This window comes from Myxocyprinus asiaticus, chromosome 19 (assembly GCF_019703515.2).
Source record: "Myxocyprinus asiaticus isolate MX2 ecotype Aquarium Trade chromosome 19, UBuf_Myxa_2, whole genome shotgun sequence".
Lineage (NCBI taxonomy): Eukaryota > Metazoa > Chordata > Actinopteri > Cypriniformes > Catostomidae > Myxocyprinus > Myxocyprinus asiaticus.
The window spans coordinates 19128842-19146050 of NC_059362.1; the positions used below are offsets into that span (position 1 = coordinate 19128842).

The following is a 17209-nucleotide window of genomic DNA, read 5'->3' on the forward strand; positions in this document are numbered from 1 at the left end:
GTTTTCTGAGGCTAAAGACAGCAGGAGCCTCTATTTGTATATGTATTAATCATTCATACATTTCATGCAACATATCAAGAGGGATACTATGGTAGAGAGAAAGAAACAGAGAGAATGAGAGAGAGTGCAGAACAAAAGGAAATTACTTTATGGACTAGCAATGCTCATTCAAGTTTCAACAAGCTCTGGGGTTCCATTATAGATGTAGAGAACTACAGTCTAGATCAAAGTAACATTTCTTTCTTAGGACAAACAATGCAAATAATTCACTGCCATATTTATAAACTGTCTAAGAAAGAAATAATAACTAATGGAATTTCCATCGACGCCTCATCAATATTCACTTTTATATGTGCTTTCTACCATATTGCACAGACATAGCTATCATTTCACAAGTTCAGATAGACCACACTGCAATATATTGTGATGATGTGCTAAGGGGAAACTATTCATACATATCCTCTTAGTCTTATCAGGCTGAAAACATGGTTGTTTGGGCACATTTTGTTTTCCTTTACTGTTCCATATTAAATTTACAAGGCTAGGTCTATTTTTACTTCACCAACAGTTTGCAAATCAGGGTAAATGCTGCTAAAGTCAGCAAAAACCAGACCAACCAACTCATCCGCAGAGTTTAATTTGGGGGTTTTCAGCAGGGAAGTTAGTCACATTTTTTTTTTAAACAATTTAGTCAACGTCATTTTCTCATCATTTCTTGCTCTTCCATTTTGCCTACAGACAAGCATCGTGACTGGTGCCATGTTGAAGTAGTGACGTCAGCAGTGGTGCCAAATGGACAAATGCCCACAGACTGAGCAGGACAGTTGTCATTTGTCAGGTGTTAGGCTATTTTAAAATACAGGTCTGAGACCTGTCTCAGACAGATGCCTAATGCTTCACACAAGGGGCGGGTACAATTGGGGTAAATGTTTTTTGTTGGTTGAGGACAGGTGTGGGCAACTTAATGATTCATTAGGGGGCCAGTTAGGAGCCAATTTTGGTCAGCTATTGGGTTAATTATTCAGTAAGTTTCCTATGGAAGGAGACAGAAGACATAACAGATGACCACGTGCTTGTCTGGCTTGTAATGTTTTTGCATAAAAGACACAAAGAAGCTCACATGCATTTTAAGTTCAGGTGACTGGGGAAGGATGTTGCATTGCTACAGTTTCTCATAATTTTACCAAACTGAAATGTGTGGGGGTTTTTTATGTATTTGTCAAGCTTGCATAAAATATTACAAAGATTCCATAAAGAGGTCAGCACATCAGAGATGATATTAGATGAGCCAAATTTGAACATTTTGGCCATAGAATGCAGAGACCAACAATTTTCATCATGTAATGCTTTATTAACAACTTTATAACTCTCTTTTAATTTCACTTCACATACAGAAATCTGATATATGGCCATAATATATTCAAATTCCACTATTATTTGGAAAAACTTTTTTGTTCAAACATATTTGAAGTATTTTGAAATATATGTTGTTTATATGTACAAGAATGTTACTTTTTATATGTGAAAACCATGAACATGAAACCATGAAATATATGTCCATATATTTTATTTCTGTATGGGTTAAATTTATGTAGTGTAGTGTAATGTAGCCAAAAACGCATGACTGCAAATTATGAAAGTCTTATTTCTAATAGGAGATTTAATTGACTTCAAAACCAAACAAAATAATGAGATTTCCACCTAAAAAATCTTTTTACACACAAAATACAGTAGATGTTCAGCCATATATTACTGTAGATGTTCATAAAATGTTGTTCATGAATCATTGTGACATTCATTAAAATAGCATGCACAAAAAATGTCAAATTCATCATAAAGCAAAAAACATCCATTATAAAATTTGAGAACAACAATTTATAGAAATTATATACACTAAGTTTGTATAATTATAATAAACTGTTGAGAAAATATGAAAAACTTCCATCGAAACAAAACAGTCAACACTCAAAAGGCATGCCATTCAACATAAACATGTTAAATTTACTTTCAAAAACACTGCAGTTTCATTAAATTAGTTGACAATGGAAAACCATGATACTGTATACAGTTGCAAGCTTTGTCCCAGCCTCAGACAGACCGTTCACTGACCGCCTGATGCATATTGCACACAAAAATGGCAAGTACCTGCCAAAATCGCATGCTCCAATCTGATCCACTGGCTTTACTCAACTTCCTGGAGTCATGGTGCACAGGTTATAAGCAGTTCAACTGGAAACAAACTCATGTTTACAAGGTATTGGGCTACAATGAGCACTAGGGATGTCATGAAATATAGATATATTGATTATTGATCGGCACATTACTTTAACGATACATTTTTGAGGCACTGATATATTAAATTTAGCTGATATTTAAAGACTAATTTGCACGCTTTCCAATTCACTCTGTTGGCCTCCGTTTAACAGTCTGGTGCAGGGGGCCTGGGTAGCTCAGCGAGTATTGACGCTGACTACCACCCCTTGAGTCGCGAGTTCGAATCCAGGGCGTGCTGAGTGACTCCAGCCAGGTCTCCTATGCATCCAAATTGGCCTGGTTGCTAGGGAGGGTAGAGTCACATGGGGTAACCTCCTCGTGGTCTCTATAATGTGTGGTTCTCACTCTCAGTGGGGCGTGTGGTGAGTTGTGCGTGGATGCCATGGAGAATAGCATGGGCCTCCACACGTGATACGTCTCCGTGGTAACGCACTCAACAAGCCACGTGATAAGATGCGCGGATTGACGGTCTTAGACGTGGAGGCAACTGAGATTTGTCCTCCACCACCCGGATTGAGGCGAGTCACTATGTCACCACGAGGACTTAGAGTGTATTGGGAATTGGGCATTCCATATTGGGGAGAAAAGGGGAGAAAGAAAAAAAACAGTCTGGTGTAATAGTGTTGGGAGACCACATGAGGGTGATAGAACATTCACTGAAGCTGGTCCTGGTCACGATCACACACACACACACACACACACACACACAGGATGAGCTGAAGCGGTGGTCCAAAGTTACAAAGGTTTTTGTACTTTTTATTAACAGAGACATTGATGAGTTTGCAGGTTAGTGTGTGAAACTGGTGTAACTGTGAAAACTAAACGATTAGAAATGGTGACGTTTCTTATGCAATTTCTATGTATGTAGCCTTGAATAGGTCATTCATTCAAGCCATCAATCCACAAAATGACATACTTTGTGAAAATACATTGTGTAGGCTATATGAAAGATACATATACACAATATGCTGTATCATCCAGTAATGACTAGAGTAAATAATCTTTGTCCTTTGATAATGATTTGAATGCGCTCCGTGACACTGCAGAAGTTTGGCGCTGCACATTGGTGATGTGTGCGTACCTGTAGAAAATAATTGTTTAGAATTTTAGAACGTGCCATGTCAGACACATCCGGTGTCCTTTTAATTAACCCTGCTGCTCACACTTCACCAACGTTGTGTTGAGAATTATTTTTGAAAAGATAAAGACTATTGTGCAACGAGCAGCCCAATTTATATCTGAAAAAAAATTGATGTGTAAAAAGGTATCAATCCCAAGCCTAATAAGCACCTTTGAGGAAGAACTAAAATAGTTATGTTTGAGGAACTTACTGTAGTAGCAATATCAACAAACAGAACATTCCTTTATATTCTGCTTTATGTCTGTGCATTAATAGGTAGTAGGTACTAATTTAGATGGACATAAATTATTGCCACAAATTTTAAACACATGTTTGGCAAATTTTCATGCTTTGTGAACATTCGCTTGTGGACCAAAACTGCTGTGCCATTATTTAAAAAAAAAAAATTTCCATGCCAGTGTATTGCCGTTCACTTTAACTCACCCTGTAAAAACAACCACACAAAAATAAATGGCCAACCATAGCTGGTTTATACATGGTCAGATGGCCACTTCCTATCAGTTGTGAGTGCTTCTTGGCCAGAATTAGCTGCAAAGTGGACCAGACTTTATGCTAATAGTCAAGGCCAGTAGCTCTGCAAGACTATTTTGAACCTATCAATACGGTCTGGAGATTCTTATCTTACATTTACAATCCTTTATACAGACATCAAATGTAAGATATTCAAAAGCTTAGAGCAAACAGATTGAAGGAAACAATTTGTGACCTGAAATAGCAGAGGTTTAAAATACTACAGAGATGCTCTTACCATGAGATCCTTTCTTTTTGTGTCTTCAACACAAAATAAAATGACAGGAAATTCACATTTTTTCAAGATATTTGTCTCATTTGCAGCTGCTGCACGATTGCTCCATGTCCTGTTGTTTATACAAAACAAAATGTTCCTTTTCTAATCATAACATTTTTCAGTTCCAAGTGATAGCACGTTAAGAAAATGAGCACCAGTGTCTAATGATTTTACAGTTAGCTTGGGCTAAGACAAGCTGTCCTCATTTCATCCCCCTTTGTGGGGATGTGGTCTGAATTGCTTTTGGAAGTGTGCATGTTGTTCTGGCTACTGTGTGTCGAGCGCTGACCCAAGATGACTCTGTTACACAGTGCTGCCATGCCATTTCTTATCTCCTTACGGATATTATTGCTGGAGAGCACGTAGAGAATGGGATTAAAGGCGCTGTTGAAAGTGGACAGGCCCAGAGAGATTTTGTAGGGTATGTAGATGCGCTCTTGAAATTGACATTCATCCTGCAGCTTGGGGAAATGGAAGGTAATGGCGCGTATGAGCAAGATAATGTGGTATGGAGCGAAACAGATCAAAAACAGCAACACCACTGCCACAGCAAGGTAGCGCACTCTCTCTTTCTGGTGTGGTCGGAGTCCTGTGCTGGCCCTCACATTGGCAAGAATGGCCCTGTTAGTGAAGATCAGGATGGCCAGTGGAGCACAAAAGCCAATGCAAAAGCGAGCATAGTTGAATCCCGTAACTGTTGCAGTGCTCTGGCCAGGCTCAAAGCAGCGTTGACTGCCCTCGGCAGCATTCCCCTCACGCATTATAAAGACCGGCACATGGCCCAAGCCCACCACCATGTAGATGGAAAAAGCTACAAGAGTGGCAATCCTTCTCTGACGAAGACCCCGAGATTCAATGGCATAGACCACCGCCACGTAGCGGTCTATGGACACACAGCAGAGCAGAAAGATGCTGATGTACATGTTGGTGAAAAAGACAAAGCCAGTCACTTTACAAGCCATAGAGGACCAGGGCCATACGTGGTCTCTGTTGATGTACACAGCCCACATAGGAAGCGTGAAGAGGTAGGTGAGATCGCACAAGGACAGGCTTAGCAGGTAGATGCCGAGGACGTTCTTGCGACAGACCTGGTGGAGGGTGAGATAGACTGTGGCAATGTTGGCTGGGAGACCAATGACAAAAACCAAAATGTACAGCACCATTAAAGGAATGCGGTCCTCCTTAAATGGTATTTCGCAGGGCTCTTTCCCACTCTGATTCATGGTCACCAAAATGCTCTGGGCTACCGTGGATTCATGCATCATTTCTGGTAAAAAAAAAAAAAAAAAAAAGAGATCATAATTAGAATACTAATACAAAATTTATATGTTTGAAACAAATACAGAATCATGGTTTTTATTTAAACAAGACACGAGTACTATATTGATACAGATGACTACTATATCGTGTTGATTTTCTGTTTGACAATGGTGAATTGTCAGTATCCCATATGCATGTACATACACATAAATATTTTACATGCTATTTCTTACTCAAGGTGACACTGATGTGCCAGTGTTTGACTTGATTTACATTTGACATTGCTATTTGCTGAAGAAGCATGGTGAAAATAAACTATAGCAAGTACAACACATGAACAGTGTGATTTGGCTATTGTCAACTGAAATTATGTAAGTTGTGTGTCTATTTGAGAAAATACATATGTGTAGGTTATTTGTATCTTATGTGTAGATTATGTGTTATGTGTATTAGAATATATTCCATTCTATTATTTTGAAATGTTTTGAAAATTTGACACTATCTGGGCATTTTGTAGATCCATTTGTGATAGATATATACATGCTGGATCTCTAAAGACCCGGGTATGTAATAATGTTTGGCGAAACACCTATAAGTCCTATTTATTTAATCACATGATTTCAAATAAGATGCAGAATGCACAAATTAGCTTTCCAGGGGATCTCCTATTGCATTTAGGGGGTCCTAACCCAACCCCCCACCCCCAGTACTCCCCAAAATTCACACCAGGATTTAAGTCATGATTCAAATGCAACCAATTTAAACAACTAAACATTATGCATGCAGTCACAGAATTGGCTGGAAAACTGGGCAATTACGGTTACACTTCATCACAAACACAGGCATTTTGCCTTAGCGTTGACCATCACAGGCCAGAAGATGGACAAACCAACCTAAATCACAGTCCAATCTAATCACATGACACTGTAACAGTATCAGTAATGCCATCCAGACACTGTTAAACACCCCCTATACCCGACCAATGCACCACTCCCTACTTTTGCCCCAGCTAGACAAGATGGCCACTGAAATATTCATCATAATTCATGGGAGTGAAGAGACAGAGGAAAACAAGTGCCTCACTTGGTACAGAAGATTGAGACGACGACAGGTAAATGTGTTAACGGAAACACTTTACAGGAAACCACATTTGTTGCAAAATGAACAGAATAAATCCCACTGCTTAGTGCAGCAATTTGCTCTTGCACATCAAACAAAAATGAGTGGCAGATAAAACCAAAATGAGGCAAGCACAGTTATTGGGAAAGACGTTTTAGATATTCAAGCAAGAGTGACCACTAAACCACCCACCTATAAGTTTCTGCAACATATACTAGCTGACTAGGCGACACTCCCTTTCTCCCTTTTTTAAATGGGAAAAGCCCTGACATTGAACTCTACTGAGGATTGGGTAAGAAGTGCAAGTAATGCACTTGACCTAATAACCTGGAAAGGCTGGACTGGCTATTTTGGCACGGATGGTGCGTATTCAAAGACACAGAGACAAAAGACAGTTAGAGGAACAAGCTCAATGGATTTGTCTTCATTGTGTTCAGTGACCTCCTTGTATGCATTAAAACACCGTACTGGTGTTAAGACAGACACGACGACTTTTGAATCAGATGAAACCTTTTATTACCGTATCCTATATTATTAGTGTCAAGAAACTGGCGATGCCCAGTATAATGTATGAGACCTTTCCACATCTACTGTTCAAAACAAGCTCAAACACGAACTGAAATGATGCCTTACAGACACAGAGAGTGAGAGATGCAATACCAATAATAGGCCTACCAATTTTTCAATATGTGAATTTTATGTATACATAAAAATAATAACAATAAAATAATAATAATAATAATAATAAATTTTAAAAAAATACTAAAATTGTACTTTAAACTTGTCAGAACAGGAAAAAGAAAAATATTTTACTCGAGTCGAAATGACAGTGACATCATTAAATATTCACGACTCCTTTGTTTAATGGCAAGGCACGAAAATCAAACCTTTTAAGGTTTTATTTTTTTTTTTTTACTGACCCACTTGTAATATTTAACTTTAACACTCTAGGTCATTACAACTCATGAGCCAATTCTATTTAAATACGTAAAACACACATGCACATATCACGTTGTTTCAGCATTCGTGTAATACATATTTACGCAACACTGCGTCTGCTGCACAATGATAAAACCCCCTCTCGTTATGTAAAGAAAATTATGATATATATATATATATATATATATATATATATATATATATATATATATATATATATATATATATATATATATATATAAATGATAAAACAGCGAAACTCTTACCTTCAAATATTGTTTAAGAACTTGGGCACACTTCGCCCATAACCATAGAGAAATGACAGTACAGCAGAGGACAACTCGTCAATGATGAGACAGCACGCGCGCTTCAAGACCGCACACGATCATGTGATCACCGCACTTCTGTTTGCTTTGACTATGAATGAGCGAAAGGAAAAATTGCCTCACATCTGACTATGCCTCATAACCAAGTGAGCTTCCTAGACAGCCCTTTTTTTTTTTTTTTTTTGCAAATGAGCTGAGAGGTCCAGAAATGCAGTCTAGTTCGGCGATGTTCAAGCCGATGAGAAGGCTAACCTATGCAAAGTGTTTTTCTGCTTTATTGAGCCAGATAGATTGAAGAGGGTGGAAAAAGGATGTCATAAAAAAAAAAAAAAAAAAAAAAAAAAAAAATGAAGAGCAACAAATCCATTGGTAAACTATATACAAACAGCAGCATTTATGAAGGCCAGTCTTTAAAGGAATATTCCGGGTTCAATTCAAGTTAAGATCAATCATCGGTACTTATGGCAGTATGTTGATTACCACAAAAATTTATTTCGACTCGTCCTTCATTTTCTTTTATAAAAAAAAAAAAAAAAAAAAAAAAAAAAAATCAAAGTTACAGTGAAGCATTTACAATGGAAGTGAATGGGACAATCTGTAAACGTTTAATACTCACTTTTAAAAATTATTGCCACAAATATGTGTTTTTAAATGATTTTAGTGTGTAAAAATAGCTTGTTAATCTTTTCTGTGTAAAGTTATAGCCAGTATTACAACTAAGTTGAATAAATGAATGAACATTACATTTATATAGCGGTTTTCTGACACTACACTCAAAGTGCTTTACATTGTGAACAGGGGACTCTCCTCAACCACCACCAGTGTGCAGCATCCACCTGGATGATGTGACAGCAGCCATAGTGCGCCAGTACCATGTAATGCCATAAACACTAAAACCCTAAAATGACAATTTAAACAACTTTGCAGCTCAAATAATACACAAGTTTTAGCAGAAGAATTCATGTAAATCCTTTTATAAAAGCTTCTCATTTCTGTGTTTAAACCCTCCAAAAATTGGTCCCATTCACTTCCATTGTAAGTGCCTCACTGTGACCTCGATTTTTTCTTTTTTTCCCCCTTTTTTTTTTAAGAAAAGGCAACCCGATCTCATGAAAATTCATCCATAATTTACGAGTTGGCTATTTCGTATGGTCTCGCAAAATGTTGTTCGCATAAACTCGTACGAATTCATCACGTGCAAATTCCCGGATTTCTAATTCGGAAGCGAGAATTCCGCGCACGAGGCGATAAGGACATCCTTATTAATATTATGCCCTTACCCAAACCCCTTATCTAGTTGAAGTCAGAAGTTTACATACACTTAGGCTGAAGTCATTAAAACTCATTTTTTAACCACTCCACAGATTTAATATTAGCAAACTATAGTTTTGGCAAGTTGTTTAGGACACTTACTTTGTGCATGACACAAGTAATTTTTCCAGCAACTGTTTACAGACAGATTGTTTCACTTTTAATTGACAATATCAGAATTTCAGTGGGTCAGAAGTTTACATACGCTAAGTTAACTGTGCCTTTAAGCAGATTGGAGAATTCCAGAAAATGATGTCAAGCCTTTAGACAATTAGCCAATTAGCTTCTGATAGGTGGTGTACTGAATTGGAGGTGTATCTGTGGATGTATTTTAAGGCCTACCTTCAAACTCAGTGCCTCTTTGCTTGACATCATGAAACAAAAAAAAAGAAAGAAAAACAGCCAAGACCTCAGAAAAAAATTGTGGACCTCCACAAATCTGGTTCATCATTGGGAGCAATTTCCAAACACCTGAAGGTACCACATTCATCTGTACAAACAATAGTATGCAAGTATGAACACCATGGGACAACGCAACCATCATATTGCTCAGGAAGGAGACGCATTCTGCCTCCTAGAGATGAACGTAGTTTGGTGCGAAAAGTGCAAATCAATCCCAGAACAACAGCAAAGGACCTTGTGAAGATGCTGGAGGAAACAGGTTGACAAGAATCTATATCCACAGTAAAACGAGTCCTATATCGACATAACCTGAAAGGCTGCTCAGCAAGGAAGGAGCCAATGCTCCAAAACCACCATAAAAAAGCACATGGGGAGAAAGATCTTCCTATTTGGAGAAATTTCCTCTGGTCTGTTGAAATAAAAATGGAACTTTTTCATAATTGTTTGGAGGAAAAATGGTGAGGCTTGCAAGCTGAAGAACACCATACCAACTGTGAAGCATGGGGGTGGCAGCATCATGTTGTGGGGGTGCTTTGCTGTAGGAGGGACTGGGGCACTTCACAAAATAGATGATATCATGAGGAAGTAAAATTATGTGGATATATTGAAGCAACATCTCAAGACATCAGCTAGGAAGTTAAAGCTAAATGGGTCTTCCAAATGGACAATGACCCCAAGCATACTTCCAAAGTTGTGGCAAAATGGCTTAAGGACAACAAAGTCAAGGATTTGGAGTGGCCATCACAAAGCCCTGACCTCAATCCAATAGAAAAGTTGTGGGCAGAACTGAAAAAGTGTGTGCGAGCAAGGAGGCCTACAAACCTGACTCAGTTACACCAGTTCTGTCTGGAGGAATGGGCCAAAATTCCAGCAACTTATTGTGTGAAGCTTGTGGAAGGCTACCCAAAATATCTGAACCAAGTTAAACAATTTAAAGGCAATGCTACCAAATACTAACAAAGTGTATGTAAACTTCTGACCCACTGGGAATGTGATGAAAGAAATAACAGCTGAAATAAATCATTCTCTCTACTATTATTCTGACATTTCACATTCTTAAAATAAAGTAGTGATCCTAACTGACATAAGACAGGGAACGTTTTCTACGATTAAATGTCAGGAATTGTGAAAAACTGAGTTTAAATGTATTTGGCTAAGGTGTATGTAAACTTCTGACTTCAACTGTAAACGTAACTAATCAGTAGAGTGTGTAAACATGATAGGAAGCTGTTGTGTGACAGAAGCATGTAATTGTCACATATTAGATGGAAACAATGTCCAGCGATCTCATTGGCTGTAGTAAAAGTCGTAGAAAACCAAACGAGTGCAGTTGCACGATATCATACGAATTAGCCAAATTAAGAAAAGTTGTATGAATCATGACGATTTCGCCGTGAGAGTGTGTTAGAAAAGGAGAAACGAGTCGAAATTAATTTTTGTGGTAATCAACATTATGCCACAAATGCTGTCAATTTTTATTAACTTGTATTAAACCCAGAATATTCCTTAAATTGACACGTTCTACACTGAGGGTGTGATGTTACTTAAAGGGATTGTTCACCAAATATGAAAGTTCTCTCATTATTTACTCACCCTCATGCCAGCCCAGATGTTTATGACTCTCTGTCTTCTGCAGAACACAAAGAAAGATTTTTTAGAAGAATATTTCAGCTCTGCAGGTCCTTACAATGCAAGTGAATGGTGACCAGAACTCAAAAAGCTCAAAAAAAAAAAAAAAAAAAAAGAAAAAAGAAAAAAGAGAGAGAGATAAAGTCAGCATAAAAGTAATCCATACAGCTCGAATGTTGGTTTAATCAATGTCTCCTGAAGCGATCCAGTTGGTTTTGGGTTAAAAAAAGGGATCAAATACAACTCCATTATCTCTGTACATTTTGAAAGCAGTCTCTGTGGCGATCATGATTTCAAGCTCGATTACACTTCCTATAGCACCATCTAGAGCTCTGCACATGAATCAAGCATTAGGAAGTGTAATCGAGCTTGAAAAAATGATCGTGCCTAGAGACTGCAATTGCAAGATGTACAGTGAAAAAGGTATTTTTGGTTTGTTCTCACCCAAAACCAACTGGATCGCTTCAGAAGACATTGATTAAATCACAGGGGTCGTATGGATTATTTCATGCTGACTTTATCTCCTTTTTGGAGCTTCAGAGTTTTGGCATCATTCACTTGCATTGTATGGACCTTCAGAGCTGAGATATTCTTATAAAAATCTTCATTTGTGTTCTGCAGAAGATAAAAAAGTCATTTACATCTGGGATAGCATGAGGGTGAGTAAATGATGAGAGAATTTTCATTTTTGGGTGAACTACCCCTTTAAATAACTTTGCACAAAGTCATTGAGAGAAAACACCAAACATTATTAAAAACAAATAAATTGTAGAAGTCCCAAGACCAAGATAATGTAACAGGGGTGGCCTTGGTATAGGTCTCAAAAAGTCTTGGTCAGGATCTGGGTCTCGGAAAATAGAGCCCACAATCTCTTTTCACAAATACAGAACTCAAAATTATATAACTTTAGTAACACAAACTAGTAGTAACTACCAAATTTAGGTGGAAATGAAGATTCAAAGGCTACTAAGTAATGTATTAGGGGCTGAGGGAGTCATTTCTCTCTCTTTTTTTTTTTAAAGTTACAATTTTAAATGTGTTTGGTAACTATTTTTTAAATAAGAAATACAGGTTTGTTGTATAGAAACCATTGTTACATCCATACAAATACAACAGCTGTAATAGCTTTATAATGTATACATACCATCATATCTGTTGATGAAAACAATGTTTCCCTTACGATTCAGTTCACTCGACATTGCGTCATGCTAATGCATATGGGAAATCCTTTTCTGAGGACCTAGTTGAAACCCCTTCTACAATAACGCCAATCCTATGAATGGTTATGGTGTTTAAGCCCCGCCCTTTAAGGCATGAAGCTGTCTGGTATATAAGTGGGCGTGCAAACACTATTCCTCAGAATGTTCTTCCTTCAAGACTGCGAGCATCTCTCTCGTCTAGAAGCCCTCTACAACTTCGCTGTTGACATACACGAGTCAGCAGGCAGAATCTTCACGGCAACGAGAAGACTCTCTGCTCCCCTGCAGTGTTCTGGTGAACATTTACTCCACCTCACCGCTTGACGCATCACTGGTGAAATCCTTATAAGCTTACTGTTGATATCGTGTGAATGTGTGTGTGTGTGTGTGTGTGTGTGTGTGTGTGTATATATATATATATATATATATATATATATATATATATATATATATAGCACAAAAGCGGCGTGTATTCGTCTTTTTAAAGATGTCATTCCGCAAGTGTTCCAAACAGCACAACCAGTCGTCAGATGGTCATGAGAGCTGTGTTCGTTGCTTTGGCCACGGCCACTCCGAAGCAGCTCTTATGGAGACAGACTGTCCTCACTGTGAGAGCATGAGACACTTTGCTCTCGGATTGACCTCGTTCTAAGGGACGATTCCGCCTCACGTGCTCTCCCACTTGCCCCCTCTGTGACTCCTAAGTGATCACACGAGAGGGCACAGCGGGGCCAAGAGGCTGAGTTAGATGAATCAGAGGTGGATCTCATGCTGGCACAAGCCCTGCGAGCCCCTTGATCTTCTCTTGAAGTGGCTTCGCCTATACTGTATATTATATGCGTGACAAGCTCCGGACCTCTGTTGGAGCGTGGGACCTTGTTACTTTTGCCGGTCTGAAGATGAGGACGATGCCATGTCGCTCGCAGCATCAGAGACTGCGAATCATCCAATGTTGTCGAGTGATTCCCTCCTAAAATGATGAGTACTGTGCACAACCGCTTCCTGGTGGCTAGCGGAGCTCAGTCTAGAGGTCTGCACGGGCCTTAAAATGAAACCCGAACCCGACCCATACCCGAGACCGCGTGACCCGACCTGGCCCGAAAGATACCGTCAGATTATAAGCCCGAACCCGACCCAAAATCGCTCACTATCTTTATAAATTCTTCTCCTAGCAAGTACTGTTGCAATAGGCTATATTTTATGTAAGCATATAGGCAACATTCATAACAGTATTGAAAGAGTAAACATACAGTTTTAACAACGCATGGCAGCCCCTCAGTACACTAGAGCAGAACGGAAAAAAGCACTGACTTACTGTTTATGCGCTGAAATTTTGCTTGGTGCAGAACAATCTGGAACAGTGTTGGGTAAATTACTCTAAAAAAGTAATTAATTACTAACTACTAATTATATCTTCTACAGTGTAATTATATTACTGTACTAATTACTCTGTCTGAAAAGTAACTGCATTACTTATTACTAATTACTTTCTAAAACCCTTATCAACCTTGACCAGATGAAAAATACAAGGATAGACATGAAATTGTTCTTTTTAATTCTTTCAAATAAATCATATAAAATCAAATAAATTATTCATGAACTGGCCAAAGAATTTAAGGGGGCTGTATTAAATTATAAAACATACATTTTAACATTACATGTTAAATTTCTATTTTAAATTTACTATTGTTTTATATAGAAATGTTCTATAGTCTATACAGTATTTAACACAATTACATCAGAAGTAATTGTAATTAAATTACTGAAAAAAAGTAATCCCTTTACTTTTTCAATGAAAAAGTAATTTAATTACAGTAATTATTACTTAGTAATGCATTACACCCAACACTGATCTGGAATATTATTAAACAATGCAACAGTCCCCTCTTTACAGCCTGAACTTGTTCAGAATGTTGAATCTATGTGACAATTGTGCTAAAAAACAAAAAAAAACAGAGGCGCAGTGCAAAGAATGAAACAGGTGTTGATGTGCATTTTTGAAAATTTGAAGTTCTTTTTAAATTGACACGGTGTTTAAATAGTGCTGGTCCGCACGAGATGCTGAAGAAACAGCGAGACATAGCGCAACAGTCAAAGACATTCATCCAGCATGTGTTTGCATAGTAAAACAGAACAGATACACACATATAAACATTTGGAGTGAATGGCCCCTTACTTGTCCTTTCGCATGTGTCTGTGAGTGAGAGCACATGCGCGAAACAAGTTCGGACCCAAAGTCCTACTTGAAAAACTGACCTGAACCCAGCCCGAAACCCATCGGGTTCTCGGGTCCCGTCGGGTTGCAGACCTTTAGCTCTGTCTCATCTAATGAGCGAGCCGACGCGCCCATTATCCCGCTCCGCAGGGCTACATGATTCAGTTCGTACGCCGGCCACCGCGCTCTCAGTTTGAAATTAATCTTCCCTCCCAAATTCACTAGGTGGGGAAATTAATCCTTAAAATCATACTTGAGGTGTGTATTTTGAATGCTGTCACCACCCTGTGTGGTCTGTGACATCCTGACTATTTCCTTCCTCATTACTAATCACATTTTGAGGCATGTATTGAATACTGTGCACAACCGCTTCATCTAGCGAGCGAGCTGACACGGCGTTTTTCCTGCTCCGCAGATGAGAGGTGGGCCCTCACGGCCGTGTCCAACTGGGTTTTAAACACGGTCGGACATGGCTGCACGATTCAGTTCGTATGCCGGCCACCTCGCTCCCAGTGTGATGTTAATCATCCCTCCAGAATTCACTAAGTAGGGAAATTAATCATTACCTATCACACTTGAGGTGTGTATTGGATGTTATTACTGCCATGTGTGGTCTGTGACATCCTAATTATTTTCCTTCCTCCGGGACTGGGATGTTAATCAAAATGTTGTTTCTGTGTATTGTGTTCAATAAGAACTTTCTGACAAAAGAGCAAAGCACTCATTGCATGAGTTGCACACACATTCTGCTACACGCTCCAATATGGAATGCCAAAAGGGTCATATTTCCCCAATGGTGTCCTATCAGCCACAGTCCCATTAAAAAATGGGGTGTGATGGTGCGGTGTGCAGAAAATTAATAATCTCACAGAAAACACAATAGAGATTGTTTAGAACTGTAATATTCTATGGTCTGTCCCTAGCTCCTTGCATGTTCACAAAGTGCATCAATGCGGCACATGCCCCTCTGAAATTGAGTAGCATGCACATTTTGAACTACCTCGACGATTCTGTTATGCCAGCACAGGGACTTATTGCTCCAACATCTGAACAGCCTGGGTCTCAAATGTCAACTGGGCGAAGAGCACGCTCTCCCCCAGCCAACAAATCTCCTTTTTGGGAGTCAGTCTCCACTCATGAGTGAGCGCATTCAGGTCATTCTCCAGTGTCTGTCTCAGTTCAAGCTGGGGAGAACACTTCCACTGAACCGGTTTCAAAAAGTATTGGGACTTATGGCGGCGGCATCCACCATCATTTCATTAGGTCTTTTACACATGAGACCTTTTCAGTACTGGCTCAAGCGCAGTGTGCCACAGCATGCCTGGCACCAAGGGCACATGCTATATCTCGCCGCTGTCTTGCTGCTATAGCACCTTGGACAGCTCTTGCTTTCTACCAGCAAGGTGTCATACTGGGGCAGGGTTTCAGGTGCAAAGTGGTGACTATGGATGCTTCCAACACAGGTTGGGGTGCATTGTGTGACGGATGCCTAGCCTTCGGTACCTGGACAGGTGCGAAGAGGGCATGGCACATCAAACGCCTAGAGCTGTTGGCTGTTTTCCTAGCCATGAAGGCTTTTCAATCCGAAATAGGGAATTATCAAGTTCTGATTCGCTTGGACAACATGACAGTTGTGGCATACATAAACCGCCAAGGTGGAATTCGTTCCCTGCCAATGATGAGACTGACGCGTCGCCTCCTCCTGTGGAGCGAGTGCCATCTCCTCTCCCTGCGGGTGATATATGTACCAGGCCGTCTGAATTATGGTGCGGACCTGTTGTCAAGCCAAGGAGCGATGCTGAGCGAATGGAGACTTCATCCTCAGACTGTTCTGAGGATTTGGCTGGTACTCCAAGTCCCAAGCTCCGCTAGGAGTGGATACAATGGCCCACAAATGGCAAATATGCATTTCTCCCGGTGTGTCTTCTTCACTCTGTCATATACAAAATCCGAGAGGACAAACAAACGATTCTATTGGTTGTGCCGCAGTGGCCCAATCAGTCTTGGTTTCCAGAAATGATAGATATTCTGGACGGCCCTCCATGGGAAATACCGCTGAGGAGGGATCTCTTCTCTCAAGGATATCTAATCCAGTCTAGCATCCTGCTTGTGTGGCCCCTAGACAGAGTGCGTTAAACATCCCAGAACTGACCCAGTTGGTTATAAACACCATTTTACAGGCTAGAGCGCCGTCTACGAGACGCCTTTACATGCTGAAATGTAAAAAGACCCAGTGAACTGCCCCATACCTGAAATTCTTACATTTCTTCAAGAGTGATTGGATGCAAGGCTCACTCCGTCAACAAGTTTATGTAGTGACTATCTCTACATATCACGCACCTGAGGCCGGCACCTCTATAAGCAAACATGATTTGATCATAAAGTTCCTTAGGGGTGTGAGGCGGATAAATCCTCCTCACCCAGCTACAGTCCTGACTTGGGATTAAACTAAAAGTGCTCGCAGGGCCCACTTTTGAGCCTTTGGACTCTGTTAAATTGCGTGTGCTTTCTCTTAAGACCACATTACTGCTGGGTCAGGCCCAGTAAAATGGGTCGGTGATTTGTAAGTACTGTTAGTCAACAATTTATGTCTGGAGTTTGGTCCAG

General features: G+C 39.6%; 1 protein-coding gene across 1 annotated transcript; it reads right to left on the reverse strand.

Moving 5' to 3' along the window:
* Positions 1-1346: 1346 nt before the first annotated feature.
* On the reverse strand, positions 1347-11166 carry gpr132b (G protein-coupled receptor 132b). Its single transcript, XM_051645478.1, has 2 exons — positions 7787-11166; positions 1347-5469 (listed from the first exon to the last, which is right to left on the reverse strand). The coding sequence occupies exon 2, from the start codon at positions 5465-5467 to the stop codon at positions 4379-4381; it is 1089 nt and encodes a 362-aa protein (XP_051501438.1). The 5' UTR covers positions 5468-5469; positions 7787-11166; the 3' UTR covers positions 1347-4378.
* Between the last annotated feature and the right edge of the window lie 6043 nt (positions 11167-17209).

Coding starts and splice junctions, on each gene's coding strand:
- gpr132b (XM_051645478.1), bottom strand. CDS start 5,467: ATGATGCATGAATCCACGGTAGCCCAGAGCATTTTGGTGACCATGAAT.